Genomic DNA, 25528 nt, shown 5'->3' on the forward strand with positions numbered 1-25528 from the left:
TTAATTGGTACAGCCACCCCCTTTTATTTCATTGGCAGTTTTTAAATTTCACTGCCATCAATTAAAATAACCAAATCAACACCAATGGACAAGCTAAAAGGAGAAACATTCATACTGCCTAATTCAGTATTCAAGGTCCATAAACACTTGTCTACATTCTACAAGTTTCATCAGTAGAACATCCACACAGACAAGAATGACCCCAGAGGACTGGCCAGAAGGCCCTGTGGGTTAGGAGGCCTGAGTTTGGGTCAACAAATAAAATCCACTTGTTTGGTTCAGTTTAATGCACATGTTTAATGTCTGGTCCCTCCAGGACAGGCTTGAGGCCTAGTCTCAAGGGGATGTGAAAAAGTTCACATTGTAATGTATAAATCCTGCTCTGTGGATATCAGACTATAGGTCTCCAGTGCTGCCAATTCAGCAGCTTTTAGGATGAACTATCCAATAAAAAAGCACTTTTTTAAAACTTCAGAATTATGTGACATGAATTCTTGTCAAAACTATTCAAATTATATTTATAGCTCCATAAAGAACATTAGAAAAGTAATACTGGGTTATGAAATAATTCCCTATTCCACACCAGTATGTTTTTTCCTGGTGGCCAAGGATTGTCTGAACATACCACTCCTGGGGCTTTTGGCAGGCAGGACCTGCCTTTGTAACTGATGTTATGGAATTCCAGTAACATATGGTTACCTCAGCCAAGTGACCCTGTGCCAAATATTAGTGCCTGTGAAGATCCTGGGCAAGTTGAGGTGCGTGGTTTAACATTGTTTATTGAAAGTTACAAAGTCAACAAGCTTAAGCTGTATATGAACTGTATAAGAACATAAATAATGCACAACTGCTACACATTTCTCTCAAAAGCACTGGCAATAGAAAAGCCAACATGAAAAGTCCAGATTGAGTCAACAGCACCTGCAATTAAAACCATCAGTGGACCTTCTGCTTTCAAACAACCTCTATATGGAACATCTTACCAAAAAGCGTGGTGAGATATTGAACAAATCCTTTAAATCTGTCCAATTTCTTTTCTGCTACAGGTCAGAAACTAAATCAGGCAAACATTTGCACATCTCCACTCTGGCACGCACTTGCCGATTCTTCCTGAGCAAAATCCAAGAATTTGACCCTTCCTCACCAACTACGCCACCCAGCTCCTGGTCCAGGCCTTGGTACTCTCCCTCCTAGACTACTGCAACTCCCTCCTGGCTGGCCTCCCTGCATCCGCCACCCGTCCGCTCCAGTTCATCCAGAACTCCGCTGCCCGCCTGGTGTTCTCTCTGCCTCGCTTCTCCCACACAACTCCACTACTCCGCTCACTCCACTGGCTCCCGATCACCACTCGCATCCAGTTGAAAACTCTTGTACTAGCCTACAGATGCCTTGACCAGACTGCACCCAGCTACCTCCAGACCCTCATCTCTCCCTTCACCCCCAATCGACCTCTCCGCTCCGTCTGCACTAGAAGACTGGCTCTACCTCCTCTACGCTCCCCTGCCTCCAGAGCCCGCTCCTTCTCCACCCTCGCTCCGCAGTGGTGGAATGACCTTCCTACAGATGTCAGGACTGCCCAGTCCCTGACCACATTCCGGCGCCTCCTCAAGACTCACCTCTTCAGACAGCACCTGTAGAACTCCTCTGTTTTTCCCCTGGGACACTTATCACCCTTCCTTAAATGTGCTTTACTTGCTCTTATCTGCCCCCTATTTTACTGCATTTAATCCTGTACTTCAGAGTACTGTAATCTGCCAAGTGGTTAATCTGTAGTATTTTGTATTTAATCATATCCTGATGTAACTATCACTGACACTTATCTGCTGTATTATTGAATCGTATTTTGTCACACTTGTACTTGCTTGAACCAAAGTCATTGTATTTATCTTGCTCTTAATTGTATTATTACTTGTACTGTGATACTTGAAATGTATTTGCTTATGATTGTAAGTCGCCCTGGATAAGGGCGTCTGCTAATAAATAATAATAATAATAATAATAATAATTTGGGATCATGCCTTCACTGATAATGGCAACTTTCAGAAAAACATGTTGTTCGTTAAAACATCCCTAACTGCTGAAGTCATCAGCCAGTGTGTTTAACTTCAGATGTGTTCATGTTAGACTCTGCGTCACCATGTCACTGTTAATCAGGGTTATTTTCCCTGTCCTGTCCCTTCTTTTTTTATGCCCCTACTTGCTTAACGTTCAAGCTGCCAACTTTCCGGCCCAGCTCCTGCAGTAAAAGCCGACCCCGCAATGCTGATTGTTTGGGCATTCGGCTGCTGTCCAGTTACAGATCACTGACACAGATAAACTATCAGATGAAGAAAGCGTGGAGAATGCTCTATTAAATATCAAGCCGCATAAACAGGTTGTGTCATCATTTCGATAAGAATTCAAGCCACATTAGTCAATAGTGCCATTTTGTCTTCCAGACTTAATTCCAATTTGGTTTTCAAATGAGAATGAGTATATTTATCCCGTTTCCAATTCATATCCTCCTAGCCGCACAAGTCCTAAAGAGTGAAATGAAAGCGAATCAAAAACATATCTATTTTCAGAAGCAACAATAGAGTAGGTGTTGCAGAAGCAGGCACATCTCCTGTGTCCAAATGTCTGCATGTATTTAAATAACTAAAAGACAATTAAACTTATAAATGCTGCTCTAGTCAGCACAGAACAGGAACCATTATTTGTCCAGGCTGTGCGTATTTTCCAGGTTATTAGTTATTATTTCTTAGCAGAGGCCCTTATCCAGGGCGACTTACAATTGTTACAAGATCACATTATTGTTACATACAGTTACCCATTTATACAGTTTTTTACTGGAGCAATCTAGGTAAAGTACCTTGCTCAAGGGTACACCAGCAGAGTCCCCCACCTAGGGATTGAACCCACGACCCTCCGGTCAAAAGTCCAGAGCCCTAACCACTACTCCACACTGCTGCCACTACTCCACACTGTTGGTGGAATCACTGCAGAATCAGATTGGCAAAGGCTGCTAGGAATACCCAACGGCTAACAGGAATGTCTTAAACCTACTAGGGGTGGGTTGTTATAATATTAAAATTGTAAAACAATTGATTGATGTCATTTGTTATGCATTTTCTATATTCCATACAGTAGCCAGAAAAATCTGCTTGTCCTTCTTAAAAATCTACTTGCCCCCTCCCCGTCGCACAAAACACAAACAAAAAAAGTAGAATATAGAAAAAGAGTAGAATATAATAGGGTTTTGGCTTTATTTACAGTGAACACAATCAATCAATTAGTGATTAACTGGGGTGCATCTAGCCTTGTAGCTTGACTGGGTCACTGGGTTCAAGATACACAAAAGGTTCCCTGTGACCCAACCTCACCTCAACACATGTATAACATACTTTAAGGAAATGTTCCTTTCAGTAAAGTTTGGAACATATTTGCTAGTAAATTTAAGTAATACTAAGAGTACAACTATAATAAGCAATACTTGAGAATTGTTCAAACATAAAAATAGTATAGCCTGTTTTTTTCTACTCTTTCTCTGTAAGCTGAATTCAAATCCTGATGTACAAGTGTTTTAGTCTGTTGCACCACAGATACGAAATAATTGCCAACTACTACTGCTGCTTTGTGGAATTCTGATTTTTCTTAACGTTTTCAGTTTTGTAATTGCTGAAACCCATATTTTAAAAGGACTTGTGTATAACCTGTCAAGTTTCTCTGTATTTTTTACTGTTTTTCCTACCAAAATGCAGGCAATATTTATAGTAGGCTCCATCAAATTCTGCAAAGACAAAATGTTTTTTCTTTTGTTTATTTCTATTATATACTTATTTTTTGAGTACTACATTTTACAGCTGTTTTTTCTCATCTAACATCTTGTCCCAACCAGTAAAAGACCATTATTCCACAGCCAGCCAATCAGAAGCGATATGGGTGGGATGTAAACACTTTTTAATGTGTTTGTGTGTAGGTGCTGGACTTCCGCAATTCAGTTTTTTAAAACAATGCAGGACACAGCAGAAGAGATGATACTATCATACCTGGACGAATGTATGTGGAGAGAAAGGTACGGCAGGAATTGTCGAGACGCATTTATAAATACTCTGCATCAGATCACACAGCTACACAGGGGGTGGGACCTGCTGTGGCAGCAGGCAGGGCAGGAGATGCAACCGACCAGAGAAAACATCCATTTAACCAGTAAAATCTATTTTAAGATCGATCCAAATACTGTTTTAAAGGCTGAAAGTTCAAGTTATTAAAAAAAAAAAAAATTCAGAATGGGATAGGAAAACACTGTAGCTCAAGGACAAGCAGCAGGGTGAGCAGAATGACGAGTTTTTAATTTATTTGAATACTTTTGCCTTTTTTCACTACTTCAATTAATCATTAGTTGCCGATTCAGACATTCAATATCTCATGTACACTTCCCTTTCCCAAAAGGTCAATATTTAACCCACTCTCGTCACGTCATGCTTATTGCGATAAACTCCAATATGTCTGTTTTTTTAAAAAAATAAATAAATAAATAAAGGCTAGTGGCGTATGGCTATCTACTAGTGATTTGCCCCTTTTTGAAAAGGGCCAACCCATTGTGATATGCTGTAATAACACCACCATGTGACCTGTTATAAGCAATCAGGATAATGTATTTAAAATACCCCTTTTATAAACAACATCAAATATATTCTAGATAGACAAGATGGTTGACTCCACTGATTTAACATTGGATATTCTATCCGATCCTAAGCGGTGCATCATGGGAATCAAAAGAGTTCAGGTAACGACATTCCGGTAGCGACGACTTGGGTTGGCCAGGGTGTCCTCGGATCACCGCATACCAGCGACCCCTGTAGTCTGGCCAGGCGCCTGCGGGCTTGCCTGAAAGCTGCCCAGAGCTGCATTGTCCTCCGACGCTGTAGCACTAAGGTGGCTGCACAGTGAGTCTGCAGTGTGAAAAAAAGTGGACGGCTGACGACACACGCTTTGGAGGACAGCGTGTGTTCGTCTTCGCCGCTCCCGAGTCAGCGCGGGGGTGGTAGCGGTGAGCTGAACCGAAAAATAATTGGATATGCCAAATTGGAAGAAAATAATAAAATAATTGGCGATTACTAAATTAAAAAAAAAAAAAAGATCATCCTGCAGAAAAATAAAAAGGAAGATTACTATTTTTTTTTTCAATATTGCTACAACCTCAGAGACATTATACTGAAGTACTACTGAAGTACATGATGCACCGCTTCGACAGGGACAGAAGAAAAGGCGGAGTTAACTATCTTGTCTATATAGAACATCTTTGACAACTTTAATAACCAAAAAAAAAAAAACCTTCACACAGTGATTGTTAGGTGAGGCTGCTAGAGTTAAGGTGACCAGATTTTTAAGTCCATAAACTGGGACAGTATGGAAATATTGTGAATAACTTCCAACTTCAAGCTAGGGCGAAGCTCTAGGGTTTTAAATTTTCATTTTGGCAATGTTTGAACTAATATCCTATTGAAAGTGAATGCACAGACTCGTGGTGATATTCAGAGTGGAATCTTTTACTTTCAAAAACTTTTTTGTGAATAAATGATTGTCTTTGTAATTTCATGTCTACACAACACATATAGTTATTAGATTACAAAGTAGCAATTCAATAATATCACATTCCGAGATTCTATTTTATTGCTGATTACTGCTGCAAATCTAGTCCCTTTTCTGCCTAAGAAACTGCATCTTCTCTCTGATTTCCACTTTCCATCTGGCTCTATCTCTCTCTCTATGGCATCCTCCAGTATCCAATCTGCAAATCAGGCCCTTCCTGTATGAAAACATTGCATATCTCAGTATTTCTATTTATTAAATGGTTACTTCATAAAATATATTGTTTACCATTAATATGACATGGAATTTGTTCTGTACATTTTTTTTCTATTGCAGTTTCTGCTTGTGGCGTGATTAACAGATATTAGGATTTTTTTTCACCCACTTTCTACAATTAAACTATTTCTATTAAACGGTGATGAAATGTGTTAAATATCCTATTTGTTGACTGTGTGCAATAAATGAAGCCCACTAAATCAGCTTTTCTGAGTTTTGTTTAGAAGCTGCCCTGATTGCAGAAACAGGAATTTCCTTCTTAAGTGGTTATTAAGTAATGTATAGTAATTCACGTAGGCAAACCCTTTACGTTTCTCCGAATAGTTACATTTCCAAATTCCCCCTTTAACATGCTGTAAGCTGACGGCATCACTTAAAACGGAAATTAACCTGTTAAACTTGATGAAATTTCCTGCCTATTTAATTTTTCAGTACCAATCAATGATCATGAGAAAGTATCTTCTGACAATCTAAATTAGATAATACATTTTATGAAGGCTAATTTCTTTGCTGATCTTGGCTGGAGTTTAGTATAGGCTGATCAAGGTGTAATAAGATTGAATTGTATTCCTTTTCTGATCAAATGAAATGTTGTCACTTCTTTACTTACTAAAGGAACACTTTTCCTTACTCTTCCTTAATATAAGCATAAGCATTAGCCTATGTACAATGCACAGAGAAGTTTTCATATTTTCAGATGATGTGACATGACAGCGCTGATTTCCGCAATTGTTGCCTACAGCTACAGATGAAGCAAAGTCGTCTGCACGCATACATACAAATATCATGGATGAAGAGTATAATTCCAACACAATACAATGGTACCTGTATGAGCCGTTACTGTTAGACTACAGTAGTCTAACCTCTTCAGACAGTGAGAGTGACGATTCAGACCAGGACAGCCTCCAGTTTGTTTTAGCAGTGTAATAAAAGTTAGATATAACTGGTAGTAACACATGAAAATACAATATTCTGTAACCGGCGCGACAAAATGAGCATCCCAAGAAAGGTTCTGGGGACACAGACCAGTGTTCCAAAACGTCCCATCCAAACCGTGATGTCTGGTCACCTTAGCTAGAGTACATGCCAATAAATAATATTCTCCAATTATCAGTGTAGACACAAATTTAATGCATGCTCGTGTTTATGTTAGCAGACTAAATTGTACTTGAATAATAAATAAATTAAATTAAATTTAAAAAAAACAAACAGTGTATCAATACAGGGGTCACTGCATCCATAATCGTATCGTCAAGAAAAATATCACGGTTGACCGTGTAAATTGGCACACCCATAAGAGTCAAAATTTAAAGCTAGACCTATCACCTAATGGAATATATTGAATTATTCAAGAACAGGAGAGTTGGTGGCAAGGCAAAGCACAGGAGGCTGTGTGGTCCAGTAGGAGGCTGTGTGGTCCAGTGGTTAAAGAAAAGGGCTTGTAACCAGGAGGTCCCCGGTTCAAATCCCACCTCAGCCACTGACTCATTGTGTGACCCTGAGCAAGTCACTTAACCTCCTTGTGCTCCGTCTAATCGGGTGAGACGTAGTTGTAAGTGACTTTGCAGCTGGTGCATAGTTCACACACCCTAGTCTCTGTAAGTCGCCTTGGATAAAGGTGTCTGCTAAATAAACAAATAATAATGTTGTGAAGCGAGGTGACTAAGAAAAAAAGCAAAGTCTCTCTCTCTCATGAATTCTCTTTGCACTTCCAGCACAGCAGCTAATTAATACTTTTTATTACTGCTCACAAAACTTGAGGAAACAGATTCAGTATTTTCTCTTTACATGGAACCTTTTACCAAGCGAGACGTCAACAATGTGGATTAGGCTGTCATTTCAAGTAAGTAATCTGCTAAAAGAAAATTACAGGCTGCCATTCATACCTTGCTGGAAAGAGAGACGTTAACTAAGGTGGTGAATTAACACCAGACACGTTATTACCATTCGATGCACAAAACTGTCCCCATGTTAAAATGCTATGAGAACAAAAGAAAAAAATGTATAGAATAAAACTGCATCTACTATACTGCTAAAGTGACTAAAATGCAAGACTGTTACGTCACATGAGTTTCACAATGCACAGAAACGTAATAAAAGAATGTCATATCTACGTGGTGGGAGAAATTAACTTACATTAACACATTTATTCTCCTTGCACAAAGTGCTTCTCACACAAGTCTCCAGTTTAAAATTAATCAAAGGGAGCATATGAAGAAATAAAGCTCCTCTTTAGGCATATTATATGAACAGCAATCCTTGTTGAGAGACATCTAAGGAACTCCCCGCATGTTTGAACGCCACAGAAACAATTCTTTTCACCTTTAGACTGCCTAGAATGTGTCCACTCTTTGTTTTGATTAAATGTGCCATTCACACACAAAAGATGCTTGCTGCTCCTCAGTGCGACGCCTCAGTATTTCAATGGGAGCACAAATTAGGGGCAGCAACTTTACTTCTTTTGCCCTCGCCCTTATGTTGATTTAAAGAATAAATCCTCATTTTAAGAGCTGTAGCTTGTGTTTTAAAATCGAGTTAGACAGCAATTACATTATCATTCAAATGAAATGCTTATCCGGCCAAATGTAACACTGCATACTGCATATTTAACACTTTCAGAAGGCAATTGTTTTGCATCTTGAACACCCCCCCCTCTCCTCCCCCAAAATTGTTAAAAGTTAGTATTTTAGCTTCGGAGGTTCATTGTCAGCAAGCAGCAATGCAACTTAAAGGAGTTAAAAATGAAGCACTTTATCAGACAACATTAGGAGATAAAAGGTAGATTGTATTAAACTGTAAATTCCAGTGGAAATTAAGTTGCTGTAGACAGTAAAGTTTGCAGTTATTTGTTTTACTTGTATAAACATTGCGCCTGCTTAAAAGCTGTATGCAGCATGAGCAGGAGCTCAGGTCAGGTGACAAAACAAATGATTCCAAATCCAAGTGTTCTGGAATGTCAACTAGAGGTGTTCACAGATCTACCTGGAACCGAGGACCCGAGACACGACCTGTACCGGGTGCAAAATTGTCATGCAACACTCGGGTCGGATTTTGTTTACTCAGTAATACACCAACACTGTCGATTACTAATAAAGAGCTCTTTTTGGTACTTTATAATTCCTGTTGCGTGGATTGGCTTCCCCCAGTAGCACATGACATGGCTTGCAGAGCGCTGCAGCCGACACATGACCCATATCGAAGGTGTTTCTTTTAGATCATTCTTACAAGTCAGAGTAATTGATTTGTTTATGAAGGATGTGAAAGAAACTTAAAAAAAACAAATTCCAAGAACATAAGCTCACAGAAAATTGCAAGTCTGCGATGTGGGAATCATCTGTTGTTATTGTGGACAAAGAAGGAAAACAAGTTTTGCAAAACACAAATTTTACATGTCAGTTCCATTTGCTCTTGTGTTAAGTTTGTAATAAAATCACGCATTTACGAGATCGTGCTTCAGTTCATTTGATTTAGATAATGTATTTATCTTTGTATCTTTTACACAAACATGTCATATATTTAATTTTACAGTCCTCTGTGTAGGTTCATGATGGAAAAAACACTGTCTGTAGTTCAGCCAGATTTCCAGGTTGACTGGAAAAAAAACACTGCTTTAATACTGTATCTAGTCAGTGCATATACTAAGCTGGGGAAAGGAAAAGCGTTTCACTGTTTTTTCAGGCCGGGTCGGGTCGGTGAATAATTGTTGGTTCGTGGTCGGGTCGGGTTGATTAATTTGGACCTGTGTAGACCTCTAATGTCAATCCTTTCTGAGAATGCTAGACTGGACTCCTCGCATACAAGATGCACACAGGAATATTCTCTGGATGCCAGGCATAAAAGAAAGTTGTAACTCCCTGTGGGAAGTTTAAAAAAAGTACAGACAAAATAAACTGACAGGCTAATGCAAGTTTTATATACAAAAAAGATTTTGGAACACAAGGCCAATGAATTAAGACTAATTGGACATGTTGACTGCAAACCACTTAAAATCTTTTGTATCAGCCAGCTTGACGCTCCACAGCGGCACCTCTTTAAAATTTACTGTGATGCTCCAACCAAAATTTTTTTTTAAAAAAAGTCAACTTATTTAGGGATTATCCAGTGCCAAAAAAAAAAAAAAAGTTAAAAGGTGATTTAGCAGAATATAAAACAGAATGCCTAGCCTTTAAATAAGGTAGACCCATACATGAATTGGCAGAAGCAGTGAAAAGTGAACTCTGCAAGAACAAAACACTGCAGAACACCCACAAGATAAAAAAAATAAAAAATGCAGCTGCACACACACACCATACTCTCCACTTACATGACGTCACTGACAGGTATGCGAATGCCAGCTAGCAAGTTAATTTTAGCAACTGGGCACTCATCCCAGACAATGGTAACAATGTGATACCAAGAGCTCTGTGATTGCACGATTCATTGCATTCATGCTGAACAAAATTGTAAAGCCTGCGAATGTGGGCTTTCACTCACCGGTCATGTCACACACTTGATTTCTAACACACTTCTTTAAAAGAAGCATCTTCCGTTGGGGCAATAGTGCTTTTCTTATGGTCTGTGTAGGATTACTAACAAGACACTGTTTAGTTGAAGGTTTAGTGTGAAATTCCAAGCTACTGTAAGATGTACAACCCATGAAATGAGTGCAATTTTCTAGATAAAACGACTGTCAGACCTCTAGTTTTATGCTTCTTTTAAGTATTCAAAAATAAATAATAAACGGCTGTCTCTTTACTGGCCTTGACCTTTCAGAAGTCAATATATAATAGTGTAAGAACATTTTTAAAACTAGAAGCTCCAAAAAGGATGTAGAGATAACCAATTAATATTATCATCAACTTTATTAACCAAAAGGTTATTTTTTCATATGTGGGGAGAGTGGTCCTCTAGCAAGCCACATACACTTTTTTTTTCAAATCAAGTTAACCCTCATTGAGTTACTGGTATTTTAATTCAAAATGATTCTATGCAATAATATCTCATGCAATTCAAATAGCTTACCATACAATTACGCTATCTGCATTCTTAAATGGTTATATTATTCATAGACATTTATTAAAAAACAGAAGGCACTTCTATTTTCAATGAAGAAAAGTACGGTGGACACTCGCTTATTAGAACTCCTCTGACCAGCTGACACAAATTTAGTTTTGTTTATCAAGTGTGTCAGATAGCAAAGAGTGTATAGAGCAAGGTTTTGCTGTAACACTGCAACATGTGTTCTGGATAATCCAGTTGTGATTAATCAAGTAGAACTGTACTGAGGCTAGCAATGCTCTTCCTACAGTGTTTCTGTGTTAAAGTATATTTTGCAGTGCAGTTTATGCCACTTTCTCAACATCAGTGTACATACACCATGACGACCAAGTAATAGAATGCTTGAGTCTAGTGTCTGCTGTGAGTGTGAAACATATTTTAACAAGATAGGGGGAACAGAACAGCAGTAGGACAAAGAACAACTGTGGGAAACCAGGAGGGCTCAAATTCAAAGGTATCATTTATATTTTTCATGTATAATTTTACGTAATTATTGTATTCCAATATGATTTCATGCAATAATATCTCATGGGATTTAAATATTTTTTGAAGGTCACTTGCAAAATGTTTAATATATTTCTGGACTGGTGAGAACCGTTATCTAATAATACACAAGCGGGAAAGGCGAGGTTAAATGAAGTGAAATCAATGGGATTTGATCCTCATTCCACAGGATTTATTACAGATACTTCATTTTCATTATGCGAGTTGTATAATGGGCAACAACCAATAAAGAAAAATGACTTAATTATACAAACATTAAGACGTCTACTACTGTACTACTTCCAGGGCGCTTGCCTTTAAACTGGTTTCTGAATCCAATGAACTGTTTAGAATAACGAGCAACCCGTAATGTAATTCTTCTCTAAAAGGGCAGTATACCTTTAAGTGGTAATCCTGTTGAATCGACGGTAAGTGTTTGTTGCCAACCAGCTAATGGGCGGTTCAGTCTATGTCCACATAACCCAGAGGGAGGTCTCTTTCTATTACAATCGCTACCTCTTAAATGGCTCTTAAAGGAACACTGCCCACTTTATTACTGTCCGTTTTTAACCGCCTTTCAAAAAAAAAACTCAAATGATAATCCTAGGCTAATGAATACACATAGATTAATAATTCCTTAAGGACTTTCAAGTAACGATAAATGGCTAAAACAACCCACTTCATTAACCCGTTTTATATAGCTTAATAACCCGTAAACTCAGTCACAGGTGAGACATCTTTTGCGCTGCAACAACCCCGTAATTGAGTAAATTACCGTTTACACAACTCAGACTTGCCAAATGAAACAAGGGAGTAAAGGTTAACAATTATGTTGAGTTAAAGAAAACATTTTAAACAAACTAAAAATACAGAAGCAACCCTTCACGTTTGCTCCCGTTTACGCGAACCTTATTTCAGGATCATACTGGAAGGTTGGCAAGCCTGGGTCAACTCGAGGGGAAGGGAAACAGTCTTCAGTAAGCTGATAGTGATACGGCTAGGATACAAGATTCAGACGCAAGAAGATTGGTATGGAGACTCCAGTCTCGCCGTACAGCTCGAGTGGCTTTTACTAATATTTATATACAACGTTTATTTATTTATTTTTTAATTAAAAAGTATAACGGCTTTGATGAGTTCTATAGTTTGGCAAATAACATTAAACCTACACACGCTTAAGTATTTTAAATTTTAAATATCGGAAAATATAAAATGGTGAAAAATCAATTTTACCGTAGTTATTTATGATGAACTGGAACTGTAGGGTTAATCATTTACCAGGCTTACTCCCCTTTACACTTCGGAGACAGTCACTAGTAACCTTTCTTTCTCAGCTTGGTAAGGTAGGCTACCTATACGTACTATCAAAAGTCAAAGATTAGGAGGGAATGCCAACTGGAAAAACAAAAGGTTCTCCTTCAAAATAACCTGTGTCACGGCAAAAAAAAAAAAAAAACACGAAAGTATTTTGCACCTCGTGGTCTCGGCTAGCTTGCAATAGCGTTTCGGTTTCAAAAGACAGGTACATGTTTTTCAAATCTACAAAACACACAGTCTGAAACCATGGACTACCGCAAACGTATTCAAATTGACGGGCAATCCTGGGTACAGCAGCAGGGGCTGTTTTGAGTCGGTAGACAATGTGACACTAACATGAGGGCGACATCTGACACGATTGTTTTCTAAAACACTTCTCTGTTGCCAAAACGCTGCCACCACTCAACTTAGCAGCATGCAAAAGTAGAAAGTAACTAACATCTGAAACCAGTACTTGAGGTTGGTGCCACCAATCAACTTTGCAGCATGCAAAAGTAGAAAGTAACTAAGATCTGAAACCAGTACTTGAGGTTGGTATAGGGAAGTAAGAACTTGCCAGCATCGCCAATATATGCGTACGAGTGTGCTCTGCTACAAAAGTTAATCAAAATAATAAAACAAGTATGACGTTAACGTGACTATTGCTGGAAGTGTAAGTCGCCGTTGTGTTTTATTCAACGCACTGAAGGTACCTTAGTTTATACATCCTTACAAAATTAGGTTAAGTTGTGCACGACCGCCGCAACACATACAGCATCAATAATGCTACTTTATGAAAGCAAGTTCAATTTGAATAAGCTTGTCAGTACACTGTCAAAAAACTGACTTACATTTTTGCTTCCAGTCCTTTTAAACACCAATGATTAAAAAAAAAAATCCACTTAATAGGCTACTAGCCCAGTTTTGTTTCTTGGTACAATTTGTTTTATATATTGCATTGTTAAGCTCCAAACAATATGTGGTGCCTTTCAATATTCCTTCCATCCTTTTAAAAAGCAAAGCAACATTGCCCTCAAAAGGACTACACCACCAAAGAAAGTTTCTTGCCCTTGGTGTGTGTGCGGTGTTAAAATAAAACTCAAACTGAGTTGTATGAGTAAACTTTCAACCACTGTTTTATTTGTTAATATTTGCATTAAAAAAAAAAAAAAATCATATCAAAACATAGAGGGGCTTTAGGGTTTCTTACCGCTATCAATGTGTTGTTTCTCTGTTCTGCTGTCGTAGCAGACTCGGGGTCTTGATGTTTGTTTTGTTTATTAGCGGATTTTTTGGCTCTCTGTTCCAAGCTTCTCTGGTAGAGGCTGACCGTCTCCCTGCGTTCTATCTCCAGCTGTTCAGCCTGGGCTTGCTGGTACCTGTTTTCGCAGTTTACATGGTGTCTTCTGCAGCCTTCGATCCGCTGTCTCAGTCTCTCCACCACTGTGCTGTGCTTAGGAATGCTCACATTGTTACTGTTGTTATTAGTGTTGATGCCGCTGTTTATATTATTGTTGTTAATGCAAATGCTACTGCCATTTCCAGCAGTGGGGGCTGCAAAATCCCCCATTCTACAGTTTGTGCACACTATTTTAAAAGAAGTTTCTTTTGCCTCTTGTGTTCAAAATGTTTCCGGGGGGGGGGGGGGGGGGAGGTGGGTATGGTAAGGAGGGGTGGGGGGGTATAAGAAAGGGGAAATCAAAAGATTAAGAAGCGGTAGCTGCTTCTCACATTCGGGAAGATCTGTAACTCAGTCATGCAATGCCACTGAAACAATAACACTGTACCCAAACTGCAGACAGACCGATAACAACAATTAGTGTTTAAACGCGTTTAACAGTCTGTCCTGTGCTCAATCTCCGTACACTGTTTAATTCAACTCCATAGAAGATCCGGATGTTACGAGCGATCATCACACACAACAACCAATGTTGCGAGCAAGCAGCTTTATTGTGTTTTCCTTTAAGAAAAAGTTTTGCTGTTGACAGCGCACAAACTCCGGAGTAGTTTTGTGAACTTGCATTTCATTAGCTTCGCTGTAAAATCCTCAGGTATGACGCGACTTGTAAAAATCCTGCCCTTTCCCGAGTCAGTGAACGAAGTCCTACAAACACCGAGCTGCTGGTTGCTTGCAGCTGCTGCCACCATCACAATGATCAAGTGCTCTCCTCCTCCATGCCAGCGGAGTGATATCAGGACAAGAGCTGAGTAAAAAGCAGCTAGAGCCTGTGAGCAGCCCTGGAGCAGCACGCAAAACTCGGGGCGGAATACAGATCCTTTGGGATCAGGATTTTCTTAAAAAAAAAAAAAAAAGTATTACATTATGTTTTTGCATTGATTAATTCATGTAAATTCTGTTTTAATGTGAAATAATGATGGTTAGTCAGTATAAGCTACTTTGCAATCAACTGATTTGAAAGATGTATGTAACTTGTCAGAAGTTTTGTGACTCAGTTAAAATGCAGGTCAAAAGTATCCAAAGCAATGCAATGTACAGACATCAGCTGCAGGGCCGTTTATGGCCCACAGTGTTGTTTTGCCATTATTTGGTTGTTCCACCAGCTCTACCTTGAATGTTTTTGTTTCAACTCAAGATATGTTTTAGAATGAAATAGTACACACAGGCATAAAAGGTAATCACCCAGGAATCAATCCTGTTTCAAAATTTAACCGCATTGATGATTTGCTGGTTCAGGAGATTTGGTGCAAAATCTCTTTTCCTTGAAGTTTTAAAATAAACATTTGCTGGTCTACTGTCCTAAATGGATCTTATTTCATTAAACCTTGTATGCTGTGTGCCTACTAAGAGAACAGTATATATTTGTTCCAATTCTCAACATTTAGCTGGTCAGCAGCAGTTACTGGATTATGTTAGGGCTTTTTCCCTCTGATCGTTATTGCAGTAGACTATGGTCTTGCTTGTTTATAATTTTCAATCCTGTCCATGTTAGGGCAAATATAAATGACCGAAGTGCTGCTGCACTGCCATCACCTCTTAAGAATTAGCTGACTGTGCCGCACTGCAGGAGTTGAGGAACGATCTCTCCCATGTATAACCTTCAGGCAAGGTAGGGGAGCAGCCAATGTAGGCAATAATCATAAGAATTATTATTACTGTTATATATCGCCTTTAATATGAAAGTGGAAGTAGACCCTGCTACTACTCAAGAATTCGTTGGTTACACTATTGTTTCACTTACCTGCTACATCAAAAGATGTATTACACAAAACTATGAATTAATCTCTAAGATTTTTAACCTAAACATATTCTGTGGGCTATGGACCTTGGCCCCTGAGTGTCTTACCTGGTAAAGTCACAACCATGTGGTGTGCAAGCTGAGTCATACAGTTAGGGGAGTGCGAAGTTGCTGGTTTTTGCTGGGGATTCCACAGGGTCTGGTAGCTTGCAGACATCCACTGTTGAACTGCTGGTTGTGAAAAGGCAGTTAGGGTTGGTCAAGGGATCACCAACCTTCAGTTTTTCTGAGCTGTTGTGAGTTTTGCTGTAGTGAGAGAAAATCAGAGAGGGAGAGGCTGAGTGAGGGCGGTGTTAAGGTCTGGAGTGCGTAAGGAACGGGGGGGGGGAACTGCCATTTAGTGAGTGACAGGGTAGTTTGTTGTTTTGGTGGCGTGGTCCTGTCCCAAACAGGGACTCGGGACGGTATTGAGTTCTGTTACTGTAATTTAGCCCTGCACACCTTGTCTCCAGTGTCATCCATCCTGTTGAGGAGTCGTCACAGTATTTAGACCTATTTTGATGCTTTACTGGTAAATTAACGCTAATAGGGTATTCATTAAGTCTGACGGTCACATCATGATTTCCTCCTCTGTAAATCTATCCATGTCTTTCCTTGTGCAACCCCAATTTTTTTTTAAAAGCTCACATCAGAGAACTGAGAGATTGTTGCCTTGTTAACCAGCCTAGCATAGGTAACAATGACTGATATGTAGTTTTGCATTATCAGCACATAGTCATTACAGTTTTTGGTCATGATCATCTGATGTAATACATGTAGAAGAACACACTCATTTTGTACACCTTAGGTACATTTTGGACACTTTACTGCTGGATATCATTGCCATAGTGAACATAAGTGTAAGATCCAATGAAAGCAAATCATCCAGTATGTGAAAGGGTAACGTAAAATGAGAAGGTAAACACTTAAGTGTGCCAGTACAGTCTTAATACACTCCCAATGGGGTCTCAATTCTGTATTGATGGTCAGTGTTTGTAACTCCTACCAACAGCAGGAGCTGCTCCTTTGTGTGAAAGGTTTAGGGGATAGCAATACACTTTATGAAATAGTCCCCCTTCTCCCTCCAAAACTTAAATCTATAAATACAAGTGGCCTCGCTAAATATCCACAGATGGAGGAATGTGCCTTAACCATCAGTGGTTAAAGATTTGGGATGTATGAAAGGGTACTTTTATATCATATACTATAAATGTTCAGCATATTTCATTTACTACTAGTGTAATATAACAATATATTTTATATTTTAAATAATTAAGAATCACAATTTCATGAACAGGCCATATAAGGTACCCCTTTAAACAGACAGGCACAGGAATTATTTTTTCTTCTTTCATGTCATATGCCCCCGAAGTTCTCTGGGGAACTGTAGCTGGGTTGAAATCGGTAACTGTCTGAAACAAATTACAGTAAAAAGAATGTCTAAAAATGTAAAACCTGAAATCAGAATTTGTTCATCAATCCTACTGTAAACCATTGTAGACTAGTCAATACCGGGGTATTGGTACATGTACCAATTCAGGGAGCAGAGTTTAGAATCTCTTATAGTTTTGTAACATGTTCATAAGACTGATGTCTGTCTGGTTGTCTATATGGTTGGTAAATCACCATGGCTACCACAGTTAGCTCCTCAGCCCTATACAGTATATTAAACAGAGTAGAGGAGACTGAGACCTCATACACTATGAAGTATAAGCCCATTGAGATTCATCTTGCAAAACACTGATGAGCGCCTCTGCTGCCAAGCCAAATTGAAATAGATACACAGTGAATGTGAAGCGATTCAGTTTGCTGCAGTGGAAAGGATGGGGTAAAGCACAGCAGTGGGTAGACTGCAGACTAACTGCACTGTACTGCAGCTGCAGTGTAGCGCATTCTGAACGTTTGACGCATTAAATTTAAGGTGCATATACAATGCGAAGTACATGTGATTTACCATGCTTCCACCATCACAGTGTTTTACTACGACATTTTTACTATGAGTTTTACAGTGAGTTTTTAAAGCCAGTTGAAAACAGCTATAGGGAAAAGTGTATAAAACTCAATTACTTATAAGGAATACTAAGGAAAAAGTGCAAATAAAATAAATGTATTTAAACAAAGCTTATATTATGGTTAATACCTTAAAAAAAAAAAAAAAAAAAAAATCTTTTCTCTGGTTTAACCATTGTAGTTTACAATGGAACTGTTCCATTTGATAGTGAAGGCAAATGATAATCCCTTCTTTTATTTACATTTACATAAACCTTAAGACACATATCCTGTATTCTCGGAAAAAAAGCAGGTACAATTGTTAATCCCAAACTCACAAACAACAAGCTTCCCCACAATACGAGCTCTAGTATTAAAAGTAAAAGGAGGGATAACCAAGGCTCTGCAATTCATTTCTGACCACTTACAAGAAGAAGCAACGTTATCACCTGTTGGTTCTGTTAGGCCTTTGGGCTCTTTGCTTGCTGTTTTTCAGACTATGTAGATTTTTGAAATACAATGCTACGTATTCCTGGCTAACAGACCCTTCGCACGAGAAAAGAGAGGCAAATAAGAGGAAATGAATATATATATATATTATATATATAAACTTTGGTTCTTACCTCTTAAAACTGTTCTAGTATTATTTTCTGACTCTGCTATTTTTGAAGACATCTACACTCAGAAGATGCCACATGTCTTCAGGTCTTTTAATCCAACGGAAGGGTGCCAAATAAAAACAAAAAAAGAAGCTTTGCATGATCTGAAAGTATACTGTATTTTGTCTATAGATTTTAAAGCTAGCTATACTATGATGTGCAGATTGACAAGACTTTCATTGCAGCTTTCATTCGTGCCCTACCTGTATATGGCAAATTTTAGTTGCTTACTGTGGAAAGCTCCCAGTGGTTCAATGGCTGGTGTGTTGAGTTGGTTAAATAAAAAGGACAAACTCACCGGTTTTTGCAGTCAAGTTCCATCTATTACCAGTTACAATCCAAGGCTACACATTGCTTGGCATGGTTTTAAAAATACAAAAACTCTTGGTTGATCATATGTTGTATACTTGAAGAGCACACAAAAGCGACACTTTATTTATACTCAGATAAAATCTGTTAACTGACACCACTGTATACAATAAAATCTTTGCAGTGGTAGCCATGCAATACCTGACACAGTAGCTCAATTCTGATGATCTACAGTGAAACTTTATTTAGAACTTAAATCCATGTGTTTTTTTTTTTGTTTTTTTTAATACAATGGATAAAATGTACAATTTATAATACCTATCCATGCTCTGTAAACATGTTTAACACAATTACCTTCCTTGTTTCAAAACGCCAAAGTAATAACTCTATAGAGAACAAACACAGCCTGCTCATTCATGCAGGTATCTTTTACTTATGCCATTTTAGCAGAGCAGATCCCGTTCCTGCAAATGCACTTTGTGGTACTATCCAATTATATGTGGCTTGTATTATTCTCTATTTCAGTGTTTACCAGGCTTACTAACTAATGTGACAGCTTTATTATCCTTCCTTGGTCAATCCAGGAGGTGGAGTTAGGAAGGGTATACTAGAAGAACCATGGAAATGGCTAAAGAAACATATAAAGAATGCAGCACAATGTCATATTTAAGAGACAATGGCAACTGCACATGCAATATTAAACTTTATTAAATACTTCATTGGGAAAGTGTAAACACGGTATTGAATTGAGGTCAGGGCCCTTTATTAAGGCAAACTCACAGTCACTACAGAATCCAAACTAATTGGAGCTGCTGCCCTGTCCAGCAGGCTTAGGGCTAAAGGAATGACAGGAATGTTCTCCACCTCCACCCCCACATCACAGTTGTGGATAACAGGACATGGTTTCCAATGGTTGCTTTCTTTCTTTCTGAAAGGACAATTTAGTGATTTCTGCCTGCTTTCTAGAATAATTGGCTACATCATTTACATGCAGTTCTGCATTTCATTAGATTGTGTATGTACATAAGCAGACTAGTTTTAATGAGCCTGATGTCTATATACAGTCATTTCGAAGGTGGCAATACGTTTGTTATATTGTTTTAAATTGTCTGCTTAATCAATGTCTTTTTTAAAATGATGTACTGGTACAAACTTTAGGGTGAATTTAAGATAGAGACAGTCAAAACTCTTGATGAAGAGTTTGAATCCTTTCAAAACTCTTTAAAACATTTTAATATACAAAACCATCATTCAACGTATTTTGAAAGATATGTAACAGGGGAAGTCTGAAACCAGATTTGCAATTGAGCATTTGAACCGCTGTACAAAAGGATTGTTTGCAGTTGTACATTTTTTGACCTTGTCTAACCTGCAGGGGTCTGTAACAGCAGTACTTCACAAACAGGGTAGCCCTGCTTTGTTACATGGATGGACAACGACACCTGTGCCTTCTGCCAGTTCTTCTCACAATTCAATGCTTGTCTTCTTTATTATTATATTACATTATATTATTATATTCTTCTTCTTCTTTCTATTATATTATTCTTCTTCTTTCTATTCCTTAAGGATGTTATCTTCAAGTATTGCTCATCCTTGTTAGACAGCTTTTTGGGTCTTCCAGTCCTGGGTTTGTCAATTACAGATGATGTTTCTCTGTACTTGTTGATTATGCTTTGGATACCACACCTTGAAAATCAAGTGATGCAAGCTATTTCACTCAATGTTTTTCCTTCTTTACGCAAGTCAAGGTTGTTATAATAGTAGAAAACACTAGTGGAGGCTTTGAGTGAAATGTTGATGCTCATAATGCATCAGAGTAGAAAAATGCAACATGTCTAAGACTTTTGCACAGCAATGTGTATGTTTATATATATATATAATATACTGTATATAATGTTAACACTGTTTTAATTCAAATCAAAACGGTTAAATAAGCCACACTTCTGTAAAGAGAGGGCACTTTCTCCCTCAGAAACAATAGGGGGGTACCCGCAACTCAGAAGCAGAGTGGAAAGTTTTAAAAAAGAAAAAAAAACAAGTGATGAAGATACACTGGCCAGTTCAAAACAACGAGAAAGTGTGCATGTATAGATAGATGAGATTTGTGTAGAAGTGACCTGCCGTGCAGTCAGCACACACTAGAGAGTCATTTGTGCTTTGACTGCAAGGTCAACCAACTAAGGAGACTCCCAAGAAAGTATGAAGGTAAATAAACGCACAGAGATGGTGCCTATCTACCCTAAAACATGATAACCCCATGTGACCAGCTTCTGCAAACAATCCTATTTGCATGTATGTTATATAACACAGCACAATGTTTAATGTTCCGTGTTTTCACAAAGAATGAAGTTGAGATGCTTTAAAAACCTTTCAAACCCAAGTCAATTTACACAGGATTGCTTTAAAGGTGTAATAATGCACCATTATCCACAAGCTGCTATTTAGTCACTACATAAGAGCAGAAAATTAATAGAGTAAATGTCATTGTAGTGAAAAATGCAATTGGCTGCCATTTATTAAATACAAAACACAGTCCCAATCAAAACTGCATACAATCCAATTGCTAAGCAATTACACTGGGAAGAGAGTTGTAGTCTGAATAGAGAGCTGAGGACTTACCAGGCAAAAGGGGATTTAGGTAGAAAATACAGATCATTTCACTACAAGTGTCTGTTATTACCTTCAAAATTATGAAAACCTTGCCTTCAACTGCAGTGTTAACCCTAAACCTTACCATATTCATGGCTAATGTAGAAGTCGATCAGTTAAGCACATTTAAACAGACATTGCTTGAAGGCATTGCCTGCAACAACCTCCATTCATTTAGTGCAGTATGCAGATACTGACAATTTGAGGGCTATGACTGGAGTCTTATTTCATTCAACTGCTCCACCACCCGAAGACTTCCAACACATGGGACAGAAACATACAGAAACATTTAAAAACTAACAATGCCAACACTGCCGGTGTGGTGATATTATTATCTACGTGGGCAAAAGTGCCAACATATAGAAATACCCATACTGCAACAATAGTTTAAAATCTGATGTCATGTGACGCACAATGACGATTTCCCTTGGAAACATCATATATTACTAGGCTTGGATATATAGGAGACACTTCAAAATACAGGTACATGAACTATAAGGTAACTACACTGTAGTTCCAGTTACTGATAATTACAACATGCAACTAGCACACAATTCTGTGACTGAGGGGGTGGAACTTGATACATTAACAACATGAATTTTGTGTGTAAGTTGTACATGTGTGTTATAGAACAATTTCAGAAAATTACGATTGGTTACGATTGCATTTGATGGAAATCATAAACAAGCCCAACTGCTGTTTCATCTTTTCTTAAAGTTCCTATTAATTTACACAGTCATGCCTAACTTCTTTTGCAAGTCATAGTTCTGACACTATAATGGCTGCAGATACGTATTCTAGTTGTCATTATTTTAAAGTCTATGATTGTTTCAGTCTGTCTGAGAGAAACCTACCCCTGGTATTCGAACGCCTGGAAATGCCACAGATCTGTGCTGCTAATGACCCTGTGCAAATCAGAGAATGATGGACATTTTTAACATTTTTAAGATGGAAGGAAAACTTTGAAATCAGGAAATTTTATGATAAGCAACAATTCAATGCTTGCAGCATTGTGAATAACACTGTGTTAAAGTTGATTTGATCTTGTAGAGAATACACCCTGGAAATCACGTGGACAGAGGCTCCTGCATCATCAAACCCGACAGTGACATTTTCTACAATCTGGTGCATAAAGGTGATCTAACCACCTCTATGAGCTCATCCAATAGGAATTCATCTGAATATTGTTATAAGAGGCCAACCAATTCCAAATGCTTTTGCTTTTACTAGGTGAGCCACTCAGGGCCCTGCATGGTAAACCTTTATAATGGAGACCACATTAGTCTCTGTAAATCGCCTTGGATAAAGGCGTCTGCTAAATAAACAACTACTACTAATAATAATAATAATAATAACATAAGCTATTTTCAAATCGTTTTTATTTGAAAGTGTAATTTCCCCTGTGTTTTTCTGAACAGAAAATGCCCATTTAATGTACATAAAGAAAACCTTAATGTTACAAACTAAGCCCAAAAATGTAATTCTTAAGTTGTTTATTTCTCATTTTGCCAATGTATAAAGAATTATGTAATTTACACTGACTAAGAAAATATTCCCAAGCAATGTATGACTTTCCTCTAACAATAGAAACACGTTTGTGACTGAGGAACCATCACATAGTCTACTTATACCACTGATTCTGCTAAAACTTCAAACAACAAAGGTCTGTCAGAATATACATTGTATTATTAGGTCCTTTATTTTAGTCCTACTCTTCCTGTGTCTCTACCGAAACTGTTTGTGCAGTTTCAAATTGCCATGAAGGGGCTGCTTGCCGCTTTAGCTAGGCTACATACACTATTGGATCAGAAAGTAGGAATGTAACAGGATATATCTAGTTCCACAGAGTGTGGTGGATGCTACAGTATAAATACCTCCCCCACTCCCCACACACACACACTCCCCCATTTCACTGTCCCTGCTTAATGGACTAACACAATAAATGATGGGAAAAGAATAGGTTGTTTGGCCCTTCAAGGCTCGTCCCTTGCTAGCACACCATTTGCCCCAGGGCAGTACATATATATGATTTTTATTTTAATGATCCATTCATTTTAGCTGCTACAACTTCACCTTTCAAACGCTTTTTTGTATGTATAACTGACTGCATAATAAAGAGCTTTCACATCACTCATGTTGTTATTTGCAGATTTTCACTCAGTAAGCAAGGAGACGGGAGTACGTACGTCACACTTTAGGGCTCTGCATATATTTAGAGAACAGCTTGTGCAATTGTGACGAACCTTGTTAGGGGCCTTCTTTACACAAGTTACATCATGTAGCATATTCTGGAGGTACAAGGAAGCTGTTTGTTTGTCCATTTTGAATAGGAAACTGCTTGTCCAATTGCAGTGACATTTTCACAACTTTATCACAGTCCTGGGGTATATGGAGGCTGGCTGTCTGTCTGTCAGATTGTCAGGATATGTTTGTCATAAAACTCGGCCCAGACATACTTTAGCACAATGCATCAGAATCTGTTGGTATTTGAAAGTATCTGTCTGGATGTGAAACTGGATTTAGATCATGGTTATCTACTTTTTGCGTTACTAATAGCCCTGACTTTGAATCTACATGTGCTTTGGGGAACTTGGCAAGTCAATGAAACACAAATAGGTAGTACATCATTGTCTTCTTGTTAACACAGTATGTACAGTTGACCTGGTTACAGTCTGTTTGAAAAGGAGAGGAGAAAGTGCGTTTTGTTTTAATGCTCCCAAGCTGTGGAACTCTTTGCCTTCCTCTATTAGAGATGCTGCTTCAGTCAGCATTTTTAAATCAAGATTAAAGATTCATTTTTATAGATCATCTCTTTTAACCTAATCTAGATATAAAGTTTCTGTTATCTATTTTTATCTGCTAACTTTGTATTTTATTTGTTATTCTTATTTATTTTATTTTTGTCCTATCTAGATATTTGCTATTTATTGTTATTATTAATATCATTGTATTTTATTAATGTCTGTCTTGTTTCATGATTATGATACATACTGTCTGTAAAGTGCTTTGAGATACCATAGTATGAAAGGCGCTATATAAATAAAATAAAATAAAATAAAAAAATAAATAATTCCTTTTTCCACTTTGGGTGACATAACCACCAAGCTTTCCGTCTCAGCTCTCAGCTCCCCTCGTGTAAAGTGATCACAAAAAGCCAATCTCATAATTATTATTATTTGTTTATTTAGCAGACACCTTTATCCAAGGCAACTTACAGTGACTAGGGTGTGTGAACTATGCATCAGCTGCAGAGTCACTTACAACTACGTCTCACCCGAAAGACAGAGCACAAGGAGGTTAAGTGACTTGCTCAGGGTCACACAATGAGTCAGTCGCTGAGGTGGGATTTGAACCGGGGACCTCCTGGTTACAAGCCCCTTTTCTTTAACCACTGGACCACACAGCCTCTTATAATGTAAATGACTGGGGTTAAGGAGTGCTAACCGTGGTATTAAATTCCATTTTTCTTACCTCAGCACTAGTAGCAACATTAACCCTGGCCTTTTCTTGCATTTTAACCCTTTAATCACTTCAGATGCTGTAGAATTAGGAGGAATTATCAGCTGCTAGGAGAACTTTAAATATAAGTCTGCCTCGTAATCAGGAAATTGTATTTTATTGGCCATAACTTCAAACACAGGTAAAACCTATGTCAAGTAGACATCATTGTTCCAGTGATTCTTTGACAGGCTTTAACGTGTAAGATGAGAGTAAAGGGTGTTTAAACAAACATTTGAAAACTAAACAAATGCTCTAGAATAAAGAAATGCAAGGCACATTTCTTATTTATATATTTATTTAACCCTTTCATGCATTACAGCTTCATATGGAGACGGATTAAAAAAAAAAAACTCTCTTCTAATCTTTATATGGGAACATATGGAAGACACAACTGAGGATGCCATTTTCCCCCATATATAATTTTCAGTGAAAAATATACTTATTATGTGTCCAAAACTACATTTTTCAGCTATTTAAAAAAAAAATTGAATGCATGAAAAAGTTAATTTTTATGCATCT

The 25528-nt window shown here is 38.1% G+C and overlaps 1 protein-coding gene across 2 annotated transcripts in view; it reads right to left on the bottom strand.

Annotated features, from left to right (window-relative positions):
• LOC117408761 (mastermind-like protein 3) overlaps positions 1-14857 on the bottom strand; it is a 157431-nt gene extending 142574 nt beyond the window's left edge. For both annotated transcript variants that reach the window (XM_059004895.1, XM_034014041.3), the window contains exon 1: positions 13877-14857. In XM_059004895.1, coding sequence (XP_058860878.1) covers positions 13877-14236 — 360 coding nt within the window. In that variant the 5' untranslated portion in view covers positions 14237-14857. The remainder of the gene's footprint in view (positions 1-13876) is intronic.
• Positions 14858-25528: the final 10671 nt, after the last annotated feature.

This window comes from Acipenser ruthenus, chromosome 2 (assembly GCF_902713425.1).
Source record: "Acipenser ruthenus chromosome 2, fAciRut3.2 maternal haplotype, whole genome shotgun sequence".
In the NCBI taxonomy this organism is placed as follows: Eukaryota; Metazoa; Chordata; class Actinopteri; order Acipenseriformes; family Acipenseridae; genus Acipenser; species Acipenser ruthenus.